The sequence below is a fragment of the Thunnus thynnus genome, chromosome 16, assembly GCF_963924715.1.
Source record: "Thunnus thynnus chromosome 16, fThuThy2.1, whole genome shotgun sequence".
In the NCBI taxonomy this organism is placed as follows: Eukaryota; Metazoa; Chordata; class Actinopteri; order Scombriformes; family Scombridae; genus Thunnus; species Thunnus thynnus.
The window spans coordinates 16,922,269-16,939,810 of record NC_089532.1 but is presented as its reverse complement, the minus strand read 5'-3'; the positions used below and the strand labels follow the sequence as shown (position 1 = coordinate 16,939,810).

General features: G+C 40.5%; 1 protein-coding gene across 6 annotated transcripts; it reads left to right on the top strand.

Moving 5' to 3' along the window:
* The first annotated feature begins 114 nt into the window (after positions 1-114).
* lrrc9 (leucine rich repeat containing 9) lies at positions 115-17,070 on the top strand. Of its 6 annotated transcripts, none has more exons than XM_067614211.1 (33): positions 116-616; positions 810-1,028; positions 1,269-1,409; positions 1,610-1,673; positions 1,771-1,841; positions 2,968-3,150; positions 3,341-3,496; positions 3,643-3,851; positions 3,976-4,107; positions 4,231-4,410; positions 4,545-4,665; positions 4,821-4,956; positions 5,052-5,192; positions 5,272-5,396; positions 5,802-5,987; positions 6,078-6,197; positions 6,333-6,524; positions 6,716-6,841; positions 7,036-7,176; positions 7,373-7,550; positions 7,699-7,919; positions 8,073-8,195; positions 8,295-8,425; positions 8,512-8,620; positions 8,707-8,840; positions 9,372-9,508; positions 9,999-10,216; positions 11,074-11,142; positions 12,063-12,188; positions 13,168-13,357; positions 13,585-13,741; positions 13,849-13,924; positions 16,902-17,070. In XM_067614211.1, the coding sequence occupies exons 1-32, from the start codon at positions 560-562 to the stop codon at positions 13,880-13,882; spliced, it is 4,527 nt and encodes a 1,508-aa protein (XP_067470312.1). In that variant the 5' UTR covers positions 116-559; the 3' UTR covers positions 13,883-13,924; positions 16,902-17,070. The 6 variants fall into 6 exon arrangements, 5 of the variants coding, with proteins under 5 accessions (XP_067470312.1, XP_067470310.1, XP_067470311.1 ...); XM_067614209.1 differs by having other exon boundaries at positions 14,373-17,070; XM_067614210.1 differs by having other exon boundaries at positions 14,346-17,070.
* The last annotated feature ends 472 nt before the right edge of the window (positions 17,071-17,542 follow it).

The window sequence follows — 17,542 nt, the reverse complement described above, 5'->3', positions numbered from 1 at the left end:
AAAGAATACATTACTGTATGTAAGTGTTTTTATGGTTTTGTTATAAGAAAATAAATAAATAAACAAATAAATAAATAAATAAATAAATAAATAAATAAAACAATATCTTGCAGTGTGGCGCCCTCACGCGGCAGGTATAAGTTTCAACATGGCTCCCTAGCAACCAGACTTCCTACCTGGATACCGACATGATGCCAAACACCGCTGAACTGAGACGAGCCGGAGAGTTTGTGTGTTATGTAATTCGTCTCGGAAAATAAGTGCTTTCTTTCCGCCACGCAAGGTTGAATTTGTAATTAATTTAGGTGAATATAGGCATTTGAGACGTGAGCTAAACAGTTAGCCACAGTTAGCTTTCATGTGTGGCGACATTAATTTGTGTTTTGCTTACTGACTTCAGTTACAGGTAACGTACGGTGCCTCTCTGCGAGCTAACTATCACGACTTTTCTTTTAGTTTCCCAATAGACTTATCAATAAAATACAATACAAGTATGTGCTTTTTAGCAGCTAATTAATTAGTTTTAGCTCAGCTGCACTCAATTTCAGTACAGAAAGTTATGATACAGAGTGAGAAACACAAACAACGCGGTGACGAGGAGGTAGTTAAAGAATTGGTGAGTATAACATTATAAATGGTATCTAAGTTAGGTTAATATCCAATGTTAACTACCACTAACTACTTCCAACAACTGAATACAAGAGCTGAAACGTTAAAATGTTTTTCCATTGTCATTATGTTTTTACTGCATTCTGTTTATTCCTCACAATTGATGAGGCCTTGCTAAAAACAATTATTTTTCTCAACAGTGCATGGTCAATGGAGTCTCCTATGAAAAAATAGCTCAAGAAGGGAGTAATATCAGCTCCCTGGAGATCTTCTTCTCTGGATTTCCCCGCATGGTTGGGCTCTCCTTCTTCCCAAGGCTCTGCCAGCTTACCATAGTAGGACAGAACATAAAACAGATTGAGGGTCTTGAGTGCTGTCCCCTGCTCCGAGAGCTCTGGGTAGTCCAGTGTCATCTGACTGTAAGTTTTTCATGCTGGTAAAATGTCTAGTAATGTTACCCTACTTATAACAATACTACTTACTTCTTTTAATTACTACAGCCCAAGGTTTATATTGAAAATAAATCCAATTTATTGTTTCATTGCAGGGGTTCTGTAACCATGATTTCCCCCTCTGTGCAATCAAATGAAAAGAATGTTTTGAGTGTATGTTGTAGGTCCTGCACACATGTAATTTTCACCATCTTCTTCCTATTGCAGGGAATATCCGGATTGCAGAATTGCCTTCAACTAGAGAAACTCTATCTATACGATAATCAAATCTGTGAAATAAATAATTTAGAATTGCAGATCAACGTAGAAGTCCTGTGGCTCAACAATAACTGCATATCACAGATACAGGTTTGGAGAACATCTATCTATCTATCTATCTATCTATCTATCTATCTATCTATCTATCTCTATGTTACCCTGGGAATTTAGTTTCTGATTTTTTTTATTTAGCTAACCAAAACTGAATTTTTACACAATTTATATGTTTTGTCAGAGTAGCATGGTCCCACTTTTGATCAGTTCTCTGTTTTGTGTTTTTTTTTCTGAAGGGCTTGAACACACTTCAAAACCTCAAAGAACTAAACCTTGCTGACAATAATATTGAAAAGATTGGTAGGTTTTTACAATCCTCTGTATTTTCTCTGCCAAGATTGATTGAGATTCAGTGAGCTGTTTGAAAAAGATTAAATAATTCTTTACTTCTATTAAGGGCATCGCCTTGATCCTAATGTCAGCCTTCAGACTATTAATCTGTCCGGGAACAAGATCAGCTCCTTTAAGGTGAGATTAAAAACAGAAATATGCTTTCAAATTCCTTCTGTAAAGAAGTTTTCATACTTATTTTTTAAAATCTTAACAAAATCCTTGATCTGAAAAAAGGGCATTTAAAATTATTGTGAAATGTCAGGGTCTTGGCCAGTTCAGGTTTTCAATTTCTACAGTTGACTGGGTGCACAAGACCTTCATTGAGGTATTGAGAAGAATAATTTAATTATTTGCTATTCTAGATTCAATGATATGCATTCATAACTGCATCTATTTAAACAAATGAATAATTTTTTTTTATATGTGGATTGAGTTCTTCTTATTCAGTTATACATTTTAGACATATACTGTAGCAGACACACTTCTTCACTCAGAGCATTTACACCAAGTCAAGTCATTGTCTTGTTCAAGGACATTCTGACAGGAAACAAAAAAGTTTTGTGTCTCTAGCTGTGATTGAAGTTAACACCTCGACCTCGGACAATAATTGCATTCTTTAAAGCAAAGGCTGGAATGGGACAAAAGGTGGATTGTGGGAATATCTTTCATTGCACTGAGTGCCCGGGGTATTGCAACAAATGTGAAATCAAACATGAGTGTTTTTCAATTCGTCAAAGTCCCTTTGTCATTACAATGTGACATTTCTTTTTAGCTGCTGCACCATGGAAATGGGAGAAAAAAATACGGAAGTTCCAAAAGAAGTGTCTGACTTATTATGGCATCTGTTTAATATTTAAAGTTTCTTTCAGTGTGCAGTCAACAGGAAAGGAGCTATCGACAGTTCCTTGTAATACTTTACCTATTACATTTTACATTTAGAAGTTGCCACAGTACATCTGATTGATGTAAATGTTGTCTATTGTACTACCCATCTCTTTGATTACTGATAATCTAACTGAAGGATGCATTTGGCACATTGTAAAATAAATGTCATATCTCTCCAGTAGTGCCAAATCATCTGGCTTCTAACAACCAATTTTACATTTTCTGGTTTTCTGGTTTAAAATGAAACAAAAATAATCAAAAAGCTTAATTTCTTTTTGGGGAGCAGTGGGTTTTTTTAAGGGCACGACCTCAGACTCAGGACTGACAGAAACCCTACTGACTAACAAGCCTGTGTGTTCTGTTGTTGTTGTAACAGGAGCTGACCCAGCTTGCCCGTTTGCCCCATCTGAGAGAACTGGCACTGAAGGACCCCACGTCAACCCCAAACCCAGTTTGTCTGCTGTGCAACTATGCCACACACGTTCTTTACCACATGCCGGGCCTCCAGCGTCTTGACACCTACGAAGTCTCGAGCAAGCAAGTCAAGGACGCAGCCGAGGTATTGAGAAGACTAGTTGATACCCTGCGTTAAACTGAGCTCCTCTCAGTCTCTTTTGGGTTCATTTACTCTGTCTTATGCATCACAAATACACATTTTAAAATGAAGCTCTGTGGGTTTTTTATCTGTTGTATCTATGCATCTTGTTGAATCTTTTAGCCCTCATAAAGTCTTCTCTTTTTTCTTTTAGTCCACTGTAATGAAGAAGATGATGTATTACAACATGCGTGTACGCACTGCTCAGAGGAATCTGGCAGAGACCCGGTTCAGTCTTACAGAGAAGAAGAAAACTCTGTTGCAGTTACCTGAAGAATGCATCAGGACACTCAATCACACCCTCAAAAATGTACGTACAATTCTAGAAACATTTTAGAAATTATTTTAGCTGCTGTAATAAGAGAATAGGGTAAGTAAGTTATTTAGCTCTGATCTTCAGCTGCAGATTGCTGTTCTTGTGTTAAGAGAGTTGTTTTTATTTGAATGCATTCTTAGCTTGAACGTGAGCTGTACAAGAGGCCGGCTGGTTGCAAGAAGTCTGCCTGCACATTTGAAGATGGACCTCCCCACCTGGTGGAAGGTTTAACCGACAGAAGTGACCCAACAACTGACATCAGTTGTGATCCCACCATGGAGCACAAAATACTCCGAAAGATAGAATTACTGAAGGAGAGGCTGATGCTATGGACCAGGAGACTGGATGAGTTAGTTTGCATATTTAGATCAGATACAGAGAGAATTTAAAAATTCTTTATAGAATTTATCCTCCTACAATACATTACATTTTTCTTACAAGCATAAAAATAATATTTCTTTTTCTACATGCAGAATTGAAGTCTGGTATGAGCGGGATTTGGCCCGAGCCACAAACAGGATGGAGTATACTGTCCAGTTTCTGTTGATGGAGCTAGAAAGTGTTGGAAATATTCGTTTGGAAGAAGGCTGCTCCACAGACCCATGGTACTTATGTGGTTTTATTAATTGTACAGTAACTACAATCCTCATGTAACTAATGGTTGTAAAGGGGAAATCTAAAGCAGACTTCACTGACAGCCCCAATGTTCTGTGTTATGTGTTCAACAGGTTTACTTCCTGTTGCGACCTCTTGCTTTCCCGCTTCTCTCATTTGGACTACAAGATTCACAGCATCACTGGCATTAGGATCAATAGAGTTATCCGCATCCACAACAGTGCTTTGAGGCTTCGCTTTGAGGACAGACTTCATACCTTGCTAGCCAGTGAAGAGTCTGTTACCTTTTCACAGTAAGTCAAACTGGGCTATAATGAAAAGCAATGATATTTGAGGTTTTACCAATAACTTTACATGACTTTCGTCATCATTGTAGCAGTTACAGGACCATATATTATTAGTTTGAATCTAATATAAACTTTTCAAGCAGGAATTACAGACGGCGGCTGGAGCACTTGTTCCACATTGCTGACCCTGAAAAAAGCAGTGAGAAGGACAATATTTTGTCCATTCTAGAGGAAGGCTTCAAAACGCCAGAACAATTAAAGGTGTGTATATTACTGTAATTGTGAATTTTTACACATCACCTTCAATCCCCCTCTGTTATGTGCAGAAATAATTACACGAGTACTTAAACAATATCTATCTTATTTTCCATGAAATCCAAATCTTGCTGATTTTTACCATATTGACTTTGAATTAGGCCTTGGGAAGAGAAGGTGCTATACCTTTATCCAATAGCCTGATTGTGACCGAACAGCCCAGGATTGAGTATACACTCAGCCAGACCCACCAAGGGTTGTCCAAGAACAGTACAGACGCAATCCCCTTCAGACATGGTGGGTTAATTTTGCTCCTAGTATCATATCGTTGAATTCCTCTTAGCTGGGACTTTTTTTCTTAAAAGCTAAAATGCTACATTTTTTGTCCATAGGGCAGATTATTGTCTGCAAAGTGTTTGTGGGTCACAGCGTGCCAATCCGAGAGGGAGAACCGGTGGATAGAAGCAGCTATCCCAGAGCTTTCTCTGTGTATCGCAATGTGGACACTAAGCATAGAACTGCAATGAGTGAAGGTATATCAGAAGGCACGAAAACAAAGATTTTTCACTCACTACTGTGTCGTAATCTGTGTTTATTGTTTTTTTCATTCAGAGAGACCCCGCTCCTCCAAAACACACACTGGTTCTGAGTGCAGTCCCCGACGAAGACAGTGGTTTGTGTTTGACCATGAGCTTGTCTTGCCTGAGTACATCATATATTTTGAATACATCACTGGGGTAAACAATTGGTTTCTTTACTGTTTGATAACATGACATGTTACATGGGTCATCTATAACTGGACTAATTATATTCTTTCTGTGTGTACTTCCTCATAGTTACATCCTGTAGAGATAGCATCTCTATATAATATACAATTTACAGATAACTTTATGCACAACCGTATAGTGGAAGCACTGGATGTATTATTATTCTACTGCATTTTTTGAAAAATTGAAGCCAATTTTTAAATCCTAAGTGTTCCTACCTAACAGATGATAACACATAATTCTGATTTTTATATCTCTTCACTGGTTGCACATTCATTTTATAATTGATTTCACCACAACACTCACCACAAGTTGATAATTATGAACCTATCTAGGAATACTCATCGTTTAAGCCTTTTGTCATGCTGTTATTAGGACCGAGAACATCCTGCATTGTTGGGCCGTAACACAGACAGACATGGTACTCCTTCCAATGATATCATCCTGGACAAGGAAGTCCTCAACATGGACCCTATGCTGAAACCACAGCCCAGGTTGTTGAGCTTGGATGAGAAAATTCTCCTTAATGTGGCCAGAGCCAATGTCCTCAGTCAGATCACTGTAAGTATTCTGGCTTTTCAAATGACAGTTTGATATTGAAGCCAATTCATACACTCATAATGAGTTGTCATCAATGTGTTGAATCTCCAGGTGCTGAACCTCCACGGCAACAGTCTGAGCAAGATAAAGGAGATTTCCCGCCTCACAGCTCTGCGGCATCTTACCATCAGCTTCAATGAGTTCACACGCCTGGATGACATTTCTCACATGGTAAGAGTGAAAATTAAACTAAGGAGTGTGTTTAAAGTCACAAAGAAGCAGCATTTTTATTTGCAAATACTGTTTATGGTTTTGGACCATAGTATTAAGTGGAAACATTCATTCTTTCTCTTACCTAAATTGCAGCCCAACCTTGAGTTTTTGGATGCTAGCTATAACCGCCTAGTGACCCTAGAGGGGCTGAGAGGGTTGGGGCAGCTCAAACAGCTTGACGTGCGCTGGAACAAGTTGACCAACGCCAGAGAGGATACGGCTGTGCTGAGAAAACACACACCTGCCCTGCTGAAACTAGACACCCGATACAACCCCTGGAACAGGGTGCGTTCTGTGATCAAAAATGGAATTAAATCTAAATACAAACAGGTTGAAGCTCAAAAATAATAATACTAATTGCATATTCAGCATATACATACAGTATGTGCTGCATTATGCTGTAAGTGGCTTGTAATTATGGATGGTGTGCAAGGCACATGTTGGATGTACACTGAAGCTTTTTTGCTCCTTTTCAGTCGGAGGCAGTCAGAATGACCGTACTGGGCCGTCTCAGGACTCTCACACACCTGGATGATGTGCTGGTAGCAGAGGAAGAGGCTGCTGATGCTGTTCAGATGGCTGCTGGGTCCAAGATTAACCAGGTGAAGATTTTGCAGATGTTAATGTTTACATACAGATATTTAATGTGTAGTTTTTATTTTCTTTGGGCTTTTCTATGCAAAGTATAAACCGTTAGTGAAGTAGTTACATGCTCCAGAGAAGGTTACAGTATGTGAACATTGATATTTCAGAATGTGCTGTAATTCAATCAGACCTGTTGACACTCTGCTCGCAGACATCTCTTCTGGCTCACTCACGTACCAACAGTGAACGTCCTCGCAGTCTCAGTCTGCTGTCAACAGCCCACCTCCTGTGTCTACTCAGTCCAGCACCCTGGAGCCTCAGCCGAGACCTGGAGCCAGACTGGACCGCAAAGGTGAGCTAAGGGCATGTAGGTTTCCTCGTGAGGGAGTGATTACACAAATGCATTTTTAATGTTTCAGAAGATTGCTGCCTCCAGGGGGTGCATGATATTGATAACATGACAATTATGAATTAAAATGGATCACATTATTAACATCTTCAATATTCTATACATTTCTGATGTGCCTGTGGCCCTGAATTTTGACCAGATCACCACCCTGAACCTTGACAGCCAGAGGATTTCTAAGCTGATCAATCTGAATAAACTGGTCAACCTGCGTTGGGCTTCCTTTAACAATAATGACATCTCTAAAGTGGAGGGGCTGGACAGCTGCGTGAAGCTGGAGGAGCTCCTCCTCAACAACAACAGCATCAGCACACTCAGTGGTCAGTCACAATATCAACTTGACAATGAAGTTGGAAAATCACAGCATTAAGATATTTACAATTTTTTTTTATTAATGTCTGAAACCCAGACCTAAAAGCACAGTAGCCATCTTTATTACTGTGTGTCTCTTCTATCTGTCTTTTCTAGGCCTCTCAAACCTACACTGTCTAAATAAACTGAGTCTGGATGGAAATCAACTCTCTAGTCTGGACGCCTCAGTCCTCGACCAGCTACCCAACATGTCCTTTCTGTCTGTGGAGAATAACTGTATCACTTCCCTGCATGGTATCCAGAGAGTTCGCTCCCTTCTTGAGCTCTACATCGGCAACAACCAGATTTCTACATCACGAGACATCTACTATCTGAAGGTGAGCATCTAATAACCTGTAAAAATAAGAAAATGTTACATCTCATGACTTTTTAGAAAAATACTTGTATTGCCTCTATTTTTGTTGTATTGCCTGAGCTCATATACTGTAGTTCTTTCTTCTTTTGGTTTACATGTAATCCCTTCTTTTCAGGGATTGACAAATCTCATCATTTTGGATCTTTATGGGAATCCTTTAGTGGAGAAACTAGAAAACTACCGGATATATGTGGTGTTCCACCTGCCCTCCTTAAAAGCACTGGATGGGGTTGCAGTGGTATGTGACAACAACCGCAACTGATGAAACCTGTAAAAAAATGTAGTGGTGATAACATAATTATATTCAGTGTGTTTTATTTGCTGTTGTTTTCTCTAGGAAGTGACTGAGTGTGAAAGTGCGAAGGACATGTTTGGAGGACGCCTAACCACTGACATGGTAGCAGAGAAGCTGGGCCACTCGAACTATATAGACATCACTTACCTCACCCTGCAGTCCTGCTCCATAAGGTGATAAACTGGATCTGAAATTTACAATACTAAAAAGTGAGGTGTTAAAAGACAAAGCTAAGAAAAAGCGCTTTTCATTCCCACAGGATGGTTGATCTATCCCCAGCTGACCTGTTCTGTAGCCTGCGCAGTGTCAACTTAGACCACAACAACCTCACCTCTTTCTCGGGCCTCATCTACCTGCCCAACATCAAAGTACAAATTACACTAAATTTCAAAAATGAGAATGACAAACACTTGAGCCTTGGACAACTAAATTATATCTGTTGTCTTATTTGCAGGCTCTGTGTTTAAACTACAACCACATTGAGTCCATCCTGCCCAGGCAGAAGACTCATCTGACAAACAGACAGATGCTATACAGCAAAGTCCACTCCAGTGGTTACGGCCAACAAAGCCCATCTAAAGGCAACAGGTAATATTATAGTTTGTATTTCAATAAAGGGTCAAAAAGGGTTATTACATAAAACTGAGATGTACGTGTTTCCTTTTACATTTTACAGTTACCTCAATTTACGATTGTAGACTGTGGCCATTAGGGGGCAGCACTGACCAGCTAATGTATGAACCTTCTCATGACAGTTAAACCACATTTTAGTGAGAGCTGTTGCCCATAAATCCAAATGAAATCTAGGTGAAAACATTGGTTTATATATACCATATTATCCCTTAAATAAACTAAATATTGAAACATCAATTTATATTTTTGAAGTTTCTATATTGCAGGTATATCATGTAAATAATGGAATAATCACACTGTCCTTTTGTAGAAACTAGTACATAAGCAGCGCTCTGACTGTCACACTTTTGTTCGCCCTGACTGTGATTGCTTTGAGGCGGTCTGCACCTGTGAGGTCTGACCAGTTAAATGAGGCAGCGGGGGGGAGAATGAGATGTTCATTTAACCACAGAGGTTGTAAACTGTCATTCTGTGACTGTGTTTAAGGGAAGCTGGGCCCACTGGCAGCCTCGAGCCGCTGATGGGCAGCTTGGAGGTGTTGCATTTGAGTTACAATGGCATCTCCAATATGGCCAATCTGCAGCTCAGCAGGCTCACCAATCTTAAAGCACTCTTCCTTCAAGGTATGTAGGGTTCACGTACCACCCCTCCCATACAAAGCCTGTTGAAAGTACTGTGTATAGAGCCTGTGAAAAGGCAAGCACTGCAAGCAAAAGCCTCCCATAGACCTTAGGCCAGGTGGGAGAGTTGAAGAAAAGAATGACTGACTTTCTTTTCAACAGCTTTTGATGGCTTTTGATTGAGTTTTGCTTTGTCAGGGTGATTTGTCCCACAAAGGCGACCTTACAGCAGTTGTCCTCTCTTCCTTTTTGCTTAGAAACCCTTCAAAATTGTCTCTGTAATTTCAGTGCCTTTTAGACCAGTGGAAAACAACAAACACCCTGCAAATGTTTGTATTGCCTTAAACTAATTAAATTCTTCAATTTTGGGGGAATTTGTGTAATTTACTCTTCTTCTTTTTTCTTCTCTTTTACTCTATTTTGTCTATAAAAATATTAGATTATTGTTTGAGATTAATTTCTATTGTTTTGATAAGTTTTACTCTCCCTCTAGGTAATGAGATCAGCCTGGTGGAAGGCTTGGAGGGTCTTCACCAGCTCCGAGAGCTTGTGTTAGACAGGAACCGGATCAAAGCCCTGGCTGAGAACTCTTTCATAGCCCAGAGTGTCCTGCTAGAACTGCACCTAGCAGAGAATCGGATCCGGGAGCTCAACCATCTAGATCCTCTGACGGAACTCCGCAAGCTCTTCCTCAGCATGAACAAGCTGCAGGTACACTGTCAGGCCTCCTCACATGCTGGATTTCTTCTATGCATATTCATATTTTTATTTAAAACTGCATATTCAGACTTTCAATTAAATTGCCACTGCACAGTAATTTCTTGAGATGACGACCAAGGTCACAGTCAGCTTTTGTGTAGTTCTTTGGTTTACGACCAACTTCTACTGATTGGTTCATATGAGAAATGTGTCAGATGTTTAAGAATATATTTTATTCAGCGCGCAGCAGTATTACTTTCCCCTGCATTTGCAAAGTAAGACATGAAGTATAGTAATCATGAGTCATTACCACCCCACTGTGGCATGCGAGGGGTAGCATTAAGGAGAATCAAGTTTGATTGAAGGTCAGGGCGGTGTGTATGAAGAAAGAGGGGAACAATCAGGACAACGTGTAATCAGCTTCTCAGTCTGCATCTCCTTCTCACACAGGGTGAGTGATTTGCTTTTTTGTTGTCAGTTCCTTCTTTCCTTCACTTCCTTAATGTTTTCATGCATTCAATTAAGACTTAAAATACAGCAATCATCCCAGCACACCGGTCTTCACAGTGGGGGTGTCTTTGAATCACAGCCAAGTCCAACCATAAATCTGGGAATAAGAGAAAACACCCCCATGCCCTGTTGCGTGCCCAAACTCTCTCATGAGATTAATGAGAGCTCACACATGTAATCTCTCCCATCAGCTGCTTCTATCCTCCCTACACCAAAATTATGAAAGGTTCCGCCCTGATGCATATGTCTCCATTATCAACACATAGCCAGCTACAACCAGTGGGAAAGTAAAGGTAAAAGAGGAGGTATGTAATGAAAAAAATACTTGAAAAAAATCTTTTTTTCTCTACTTCTTGTAGGACATCACAGAGCTCGACAAACTAGAAGTTCTTCCCTCGCTGACCGAGCTCTCTGTTGTTGGCAATCCTGTGAGTATTCCCAGTTTGTTTGTGCATTAAACAGAATGAGGTGTGTGTCCGTGGTCCTTTTGCTATTGGAAGCTTTGCACAGTTGACATGAATCCAGTAGCTGTCAGTCACAGGACTCTTAGAACTCTTTCACTTTCAAACAAATTATCAAAAGCTTATAGGCTCAGTTTCTCACTTACACAATCCATAACACTAACCCAGTGCAACTCTGTGGTTCCAAATTAAGCGATTACATGATGGGCCGTCTGCTCTGCCTCAAACTGGCCGGCATCAGAGACAAATCTGTTGACCAAATGGCAGGCCGCTATTGGACCAGTTACATCACCCATCTGGAGCTCATGGATCAGGCCTGAGCAGAGCCTGCAGCCCAGGGCCTCCTCATCGTCCACAGGGCCATGCTCAGCTGTGGTGGCCTCTTTCCTGCTCGACCCCATCCCCCTTCTCCTCCCATAAGGGGGGGTTAATCCTGCCAGGGGGTAGAGGCCAACAGCCACCCTCGAGACAATACTCCTGCTGTTGCCCGCATGAGATCTCTACTTCACCCATGTTCCCTCGCCAAAGTCTGTCTCCTCTTCTCCACTGGACATCCACTGGCACGCACTCACAACTTAGTCACAGCAGCAGTATCCTGGAGGAACAAACAGTTCTGTCGCTGGACAGGCTGGATTTGTACCCTGCCCAGAGGGTACCAGAGGGTGCCCTCAGCTGGGCAGGGAACTATCTGCTGCTGTCAGCTGGGTCACTGGAATAGCTGTTAGGAACATGATTACTATGTTGGGACCCACATAGCATCATATTTATCCCAGATGTCTCAGGGCAGGCTTCAGTAGGTTCCAATATTAAAATGCCGAATGTTAGTTAGGGTCAGAGTAATGTATTACTGGTTATTTCATAAAACAGGTGCATTTTTTCTCTTTCAGGTGGCCCGTAATTCTCTCCACAGGCCAGCAGTCGTGCTTCGTCTGTCACGGTTGCAGGTCCTGGATGGAGTGATGGTCACACTGGAGGAAAGGACCAGAGCTGAACTCCTCAGTGCAGATGCATCAGTGAGAACTCCACATATACATGCATACTGACTCGGAAATACTCACACAGATACATACATACACACACATACATGCATATACACATTTCATATCAAACAGAAGTGTATGGTTAGGGAGTGTGAGTTTGCAGGAAAGGAATCTTTCATCTCCACACTTTCCTGCTCTACTTCCCTCCTTGTATTTTACAGTGAATATGACTGAATTACAAATAAAGAAAGACCCTCTTTGTGTAAAACCTCATAATGGGCCATATCGTGTAAGATTTAGTCCAACTAAAAGAAGCAACAATAACAACAACCAACAGCAGCAATCCAAAAAAGGGAAAAGCATGGATCAAACTCTTTTAGTCTGACTGATTTGATGTTCATGTAATGAGAGACCAGGGCAGTAATTCTCCTGCAGCTCTGAATTAAAAGCAGCCTAAGCCTGCTGGCATCATCCTGCTGATTAGATGAAATGTGCCCGGCCGATAATGCACCAGTGGATTTACCCCCTATTAGCCAGGTCAACACGACCCCCTCTGCTTGTTAATCGTAGATGTGGAAATGACAGAGCAGGGATCCTGGGTTTTCTCATTAAAAAACACAAACACAGACCCCCTATTGACTCTCATAACTGCCATCTCAGTTGTCACTCTCAGTTTATTCCTGCATCTGATTTTGTTTGAATTTGAACATTGTTGTTGATGAGTAGTAATTACTATTCCCCTATAAGATGCTTATATATGTGGAACGACAAGCAATCTAATCACAAATCCCCTGCCAAGTGTGTGGGTGGAAGGGGCACACTGTAGTGACAGTAGTAGACATAGGAGGATGGAGAAAAGAGAAACAGGGTTACATGTTAGAAAGGGCAAAGACACTGATGTGGCCCCTAGGGCACTTAAAAGATCGATTTTACACATAATCTGAATATTTGATTATGTATACTGGAGTATTATTTGTCTCCCTTATGGTCCTTATTTAATATTTCTTTAAAGCCATGGCCCCAATCCCCCGGAGCGTCTCTTCCTGCTACTGAAATAAACCTACCTGGACTTCTACCCCTCATGCCTCGTAACACCCCTCTAAGAGGAATGAGTATGAGTGGAGGACTGCAGAACTTTATGCATGGCCACGATATCCTTCCAAGTAACATGGACGAGGCCCAACCTCATTACACATACAAGTGTGAGTGTGACATCTCTCCTCTTGCAAATTATGAGTTTCTTGATGACTATAATTATGCAAAACATTAGCCTTGAGATTGGTATGTATAGATTAAATGGAGGGTTGTGTTTCTTCAAGTTCTAGCACAGTAAAAAGGACTGACTTTTCAGTATTACAGTGTACCTAATAATTGGCACTCCTGGTTCCAGTTATCCAACCCTCACTCCTATGTTTACTCCCAATCTCAGACAAGAAGCACAAGCACAGTAATGCTGCTCGAAGCGGCCAAAGTGACATCACTTTCAGACATATCCGAAGAACAGGAAGCAACCTGCCAACCGCAGGTCTCCTTCTGGATGGGAACAGAGTCATCATCACATATCCCAACCAGGAGCAAGACAGCAGGTTGGTAAAGCCACAATTTCTAGAGATATGATTGTGTTTCCTTAAAATGTGTCAGACCTGTCTAAGAAAAAAGAAAAAGTCTAAAATTCTACATTGTTGTATTTTAGATTCCCAAATGATGGTAAACATCCACCCATGTAGCTGCCAGAAGATACTCCGTGTCAATCAGTACACAATCCAAAGGTGAACATGAGACAGACTTGACTGTGATGTGGTAAAATACCATAGTATGTTTTGTGTCCTGCCATGGAATGCAGGACATATATGTATATATATATATATATATATACATGGTGTTTTTAAGTTTTCCTTGATGAGTATGAGCATCTAAATACCTCTCTGAGTTTAGGGCAATTATTCAAGTGCCTTTTCTTTTTTAACATAACAATAAATAACTTTCTAAAGTTTTTAAAACTGATGGAATTCACATGTTAATAAATTAACCCTTGCTGCTCTTTGAAATATTTGTATAAATATATATATATGTAAAGAAAATTAGGCCTCTTAAAGGGTGCATGTAGTGCATCCCTTTCAAATGCATTTATAATGACTGTGATTTTATTTTCTACCCACATATGTGGATCACTAACCATGGTAATCTGAGGATGAGAGGTTTTGGTGTCATTTCTAGTGCTATCCCATCCTTGGCCCCAAACAAGTGAAAAAACACCCACAGATGTAAGGGCGTGTGAGGCTGGCATGTTGCATCCATCGGGTCAAATGCATCCCCAACAAGTGGATAATCCAGCTTTAGCACACCTCTCTGCGGACAATAATCTGCAATCACTCAGATAAAGATGTAATCTTGAATGAGGTCCAAATGGATTTCAGAGATTGTCAGTTTCATCATGTTAGCCTCTTTTCGAAAAGCCCACCGCGGTTTCGCCTCTAATAGGCAAATCTCATGTGTTGTAACTGGAAATGAACCAGTCACCCACTCCACTCGACATTTATGATGTTAGTTCTGCTGCACATGAGATTATAATCCTCCCTGACATCCTTTCAGTTTAGTCTAGTAGTCCTGTAGAAACACCAGTATGATCCTCACAGTAAATGTGGAAGATATGACGTGTACTATGTGATCAAAAACCTTTTCATTCTGGGACCTCTAATAAATGTATGGTGAAAATATTTAGATAATATGACATTCATTCTCATCCATCAACTGAGGCATGAATATCATAATGCAGAGAAAGAAAGCCGTTCTCACTGTCACTGTGCAGACCGCTCTTACCAGTCTGAACAACCTTTTGTTAAGTTAAATTACTGTCTTACTTTTCCTGAAACCTGTACTTTTTGTGTGCCTAGAAGACACACATAATTTAGCTGGGACCCAGTCTTAGGTAATATTCTCTATGTCCTAAATTGTAAATGAAACAACACCAAAAGCAAAGAAATCAGCATTTCATCAAAGGACACCACTTTGAATTGGTTTACGAGTTGTAATATTGAAGGTAAAAGAAGCAACATTTCCTTTAATGTTCCTTCCACGAACCTCAGCTGCGGAGTTTATGCATCAGTGATGTCAGTGTGACCACTAGGTGTCCTTAGAGCTCCATTAGCTCTCCCTGTATGACACTGCTAACCAGCCATCAATGAATTCACCTTTAGCCCTGCAGGTAATAATTTATCAGTGGAAGACGGATCTGTGTATTTGTGTTTCTTGTCTGTGTAGCCTTTGATGAACATGTTAGGCAACATCCAGTTCTAGGCAGCAAAAGTGAAAAGCTCTCCCCAAACAAGCTTCTCTAATGCATGTACTTAACTTCACTTAATTTGTGTTAATTCCCAGCATTAAGCGGGGCTAATGACTGTGCAAGTGAGTGCACTGTCATTACCTTGCTCTGCCTGACATCAAATGGCATCTGATGGACTCAGACTGAAAAAAAAAAAAAAAAAGAAACTAATGCACAGATTTGGGGGCTCAGTGAGAGTGCTCTAATGCATTAGGTATTGCAAAGGATAATTACACATTTTATATTTGTGTACAGTATGTGCAGTATGGATATGTTAGAAGTATTAATGTTTTTAATGCAATTGTATGTCTATGTAGAGTAAGCGTATAGTGAGTATACCACCTCATACAGTATGTTTCTCTTTGCATATCTGTCAGTATTTCTAACATTAAAATGACATTAGCATAAAGATTGTGAATAATTCATCAGTTCTGAGTGAACCCAGATGCACTGCTTTCTCTGTCTATCTCCCTCCCTCTCTCTCCTCGCTCCTCCATGTGAGCAGACCACATGGTTCGTAGCCGGTTTAATGGGATGGAATGTGACAGGTTATGTTTTCATCTGCCTGATATGGAGCCCGGCCCGGGTGGGAGGAGGACAAGAGGGAGAAAGAGAGATGGGGGGAAGAGGAGGGAGAAAGACGTTGAGGGAGTTGGTCTCTACTGTTGTAATCTGGATTCATAATTAGATGTGTTTGTGCTTGTCGTGAATCAGTTAGAGATGATGCCCCCCCCCCCCCCCCCCCCCTCACCAACACACACACACACACACACACACACACACTCACACATGTACACATAGAAAAACACATGCTCTGTATGGGGCCATTACTGCTGGTCCACTAACTCCCTACATTTGCTGTGTCTGTGCATTCAGAGCACCATTAGTCCAAGACTCTGTGAATAATTGCTGAATGGACCATGTTTTCACTGCTATCTACTCAGGTTCCAGTGTTGGGGGTTGTGTCATGGGTGAAGTGAGAGGGATGAGGACATTGATTGATGTTTGATGCCGCAGATAATACTGCATCTTGTGCAATGCTTATCGAAGCATTATGCGCAGTATACGTAATGGATGGAACAACATTAAACTCCACTTGCATTACACATTTACCAGCTTGTATTAACTTCAGAAGTGCTCCGGTGGAGGTTACAATTACACCAACATCCTCACTTGACTTGAAATTGCGGCTGTAAAAATGAAATGTTCTCTCGACATTTGGCTACTGATGGCAACCAGCTACAGGTCATCAGCAAAATATAAATTATTTTGTTTTCAGAAGGTGCATATTATGTCCCCAGTTCATTTTTCATCCCCACACACACACATCCTCTATTCAAAAACAATCTTGCCATATTGCCTCTCTTGAAATCTGTCATTGAGTTATTGTTGTCGCTTGTCATTTTCCTGTAATTTGTTTCCAGTGAGGCTCCCTGGAATAAAGAGGGAACGAGAAGGAAAATACAGATAAAAGAAGGGACTGAAAGTGACAATTAGAATGAAAAGGAAAATGCTTTTATTTTGTGTAAACATTTTTGGTGAGAGCACGCCTCATGCGGGCGCATTAAATCTTAACTGCTATTCATTTCTGGACTTGTGCGTGTGATTTATCACATTATTGAACTTGTGTGTCATTTATCACATTATTTCAATCACTCAAAGTGTGTTCCTTGGTACAAATGCAAAAAAAACAAGGTAACACAATAACAAACAACAGACAAATAACCTATTTTTTGTAATTTCATCAGGAATCAATTTTCAGAGCACCGTTAGATGGTCTGCTTTTTGTAGATAGGCCAATTTGGTATCAGCCTTTTTTTACTCTATGATATTTAGGGCCTGAGTATCAAAGTACCGGGGACTGTTGGGCCCTGAAAGTGCAGGGTACCTATTGTTTTTTAGGAGATTGTTATTATTCTAGTACGCCATTGTATTTTTGAGGAACTTGAGTTGCTCGAAAACTCACAAAAGGCAAGGCAAGTTCATTTGTATAGCACATTTCAACAACAAGGCAATTCAAAGTGTTTACATAGAGCATAAAAAGGCATCAAAACAGAATATAAAA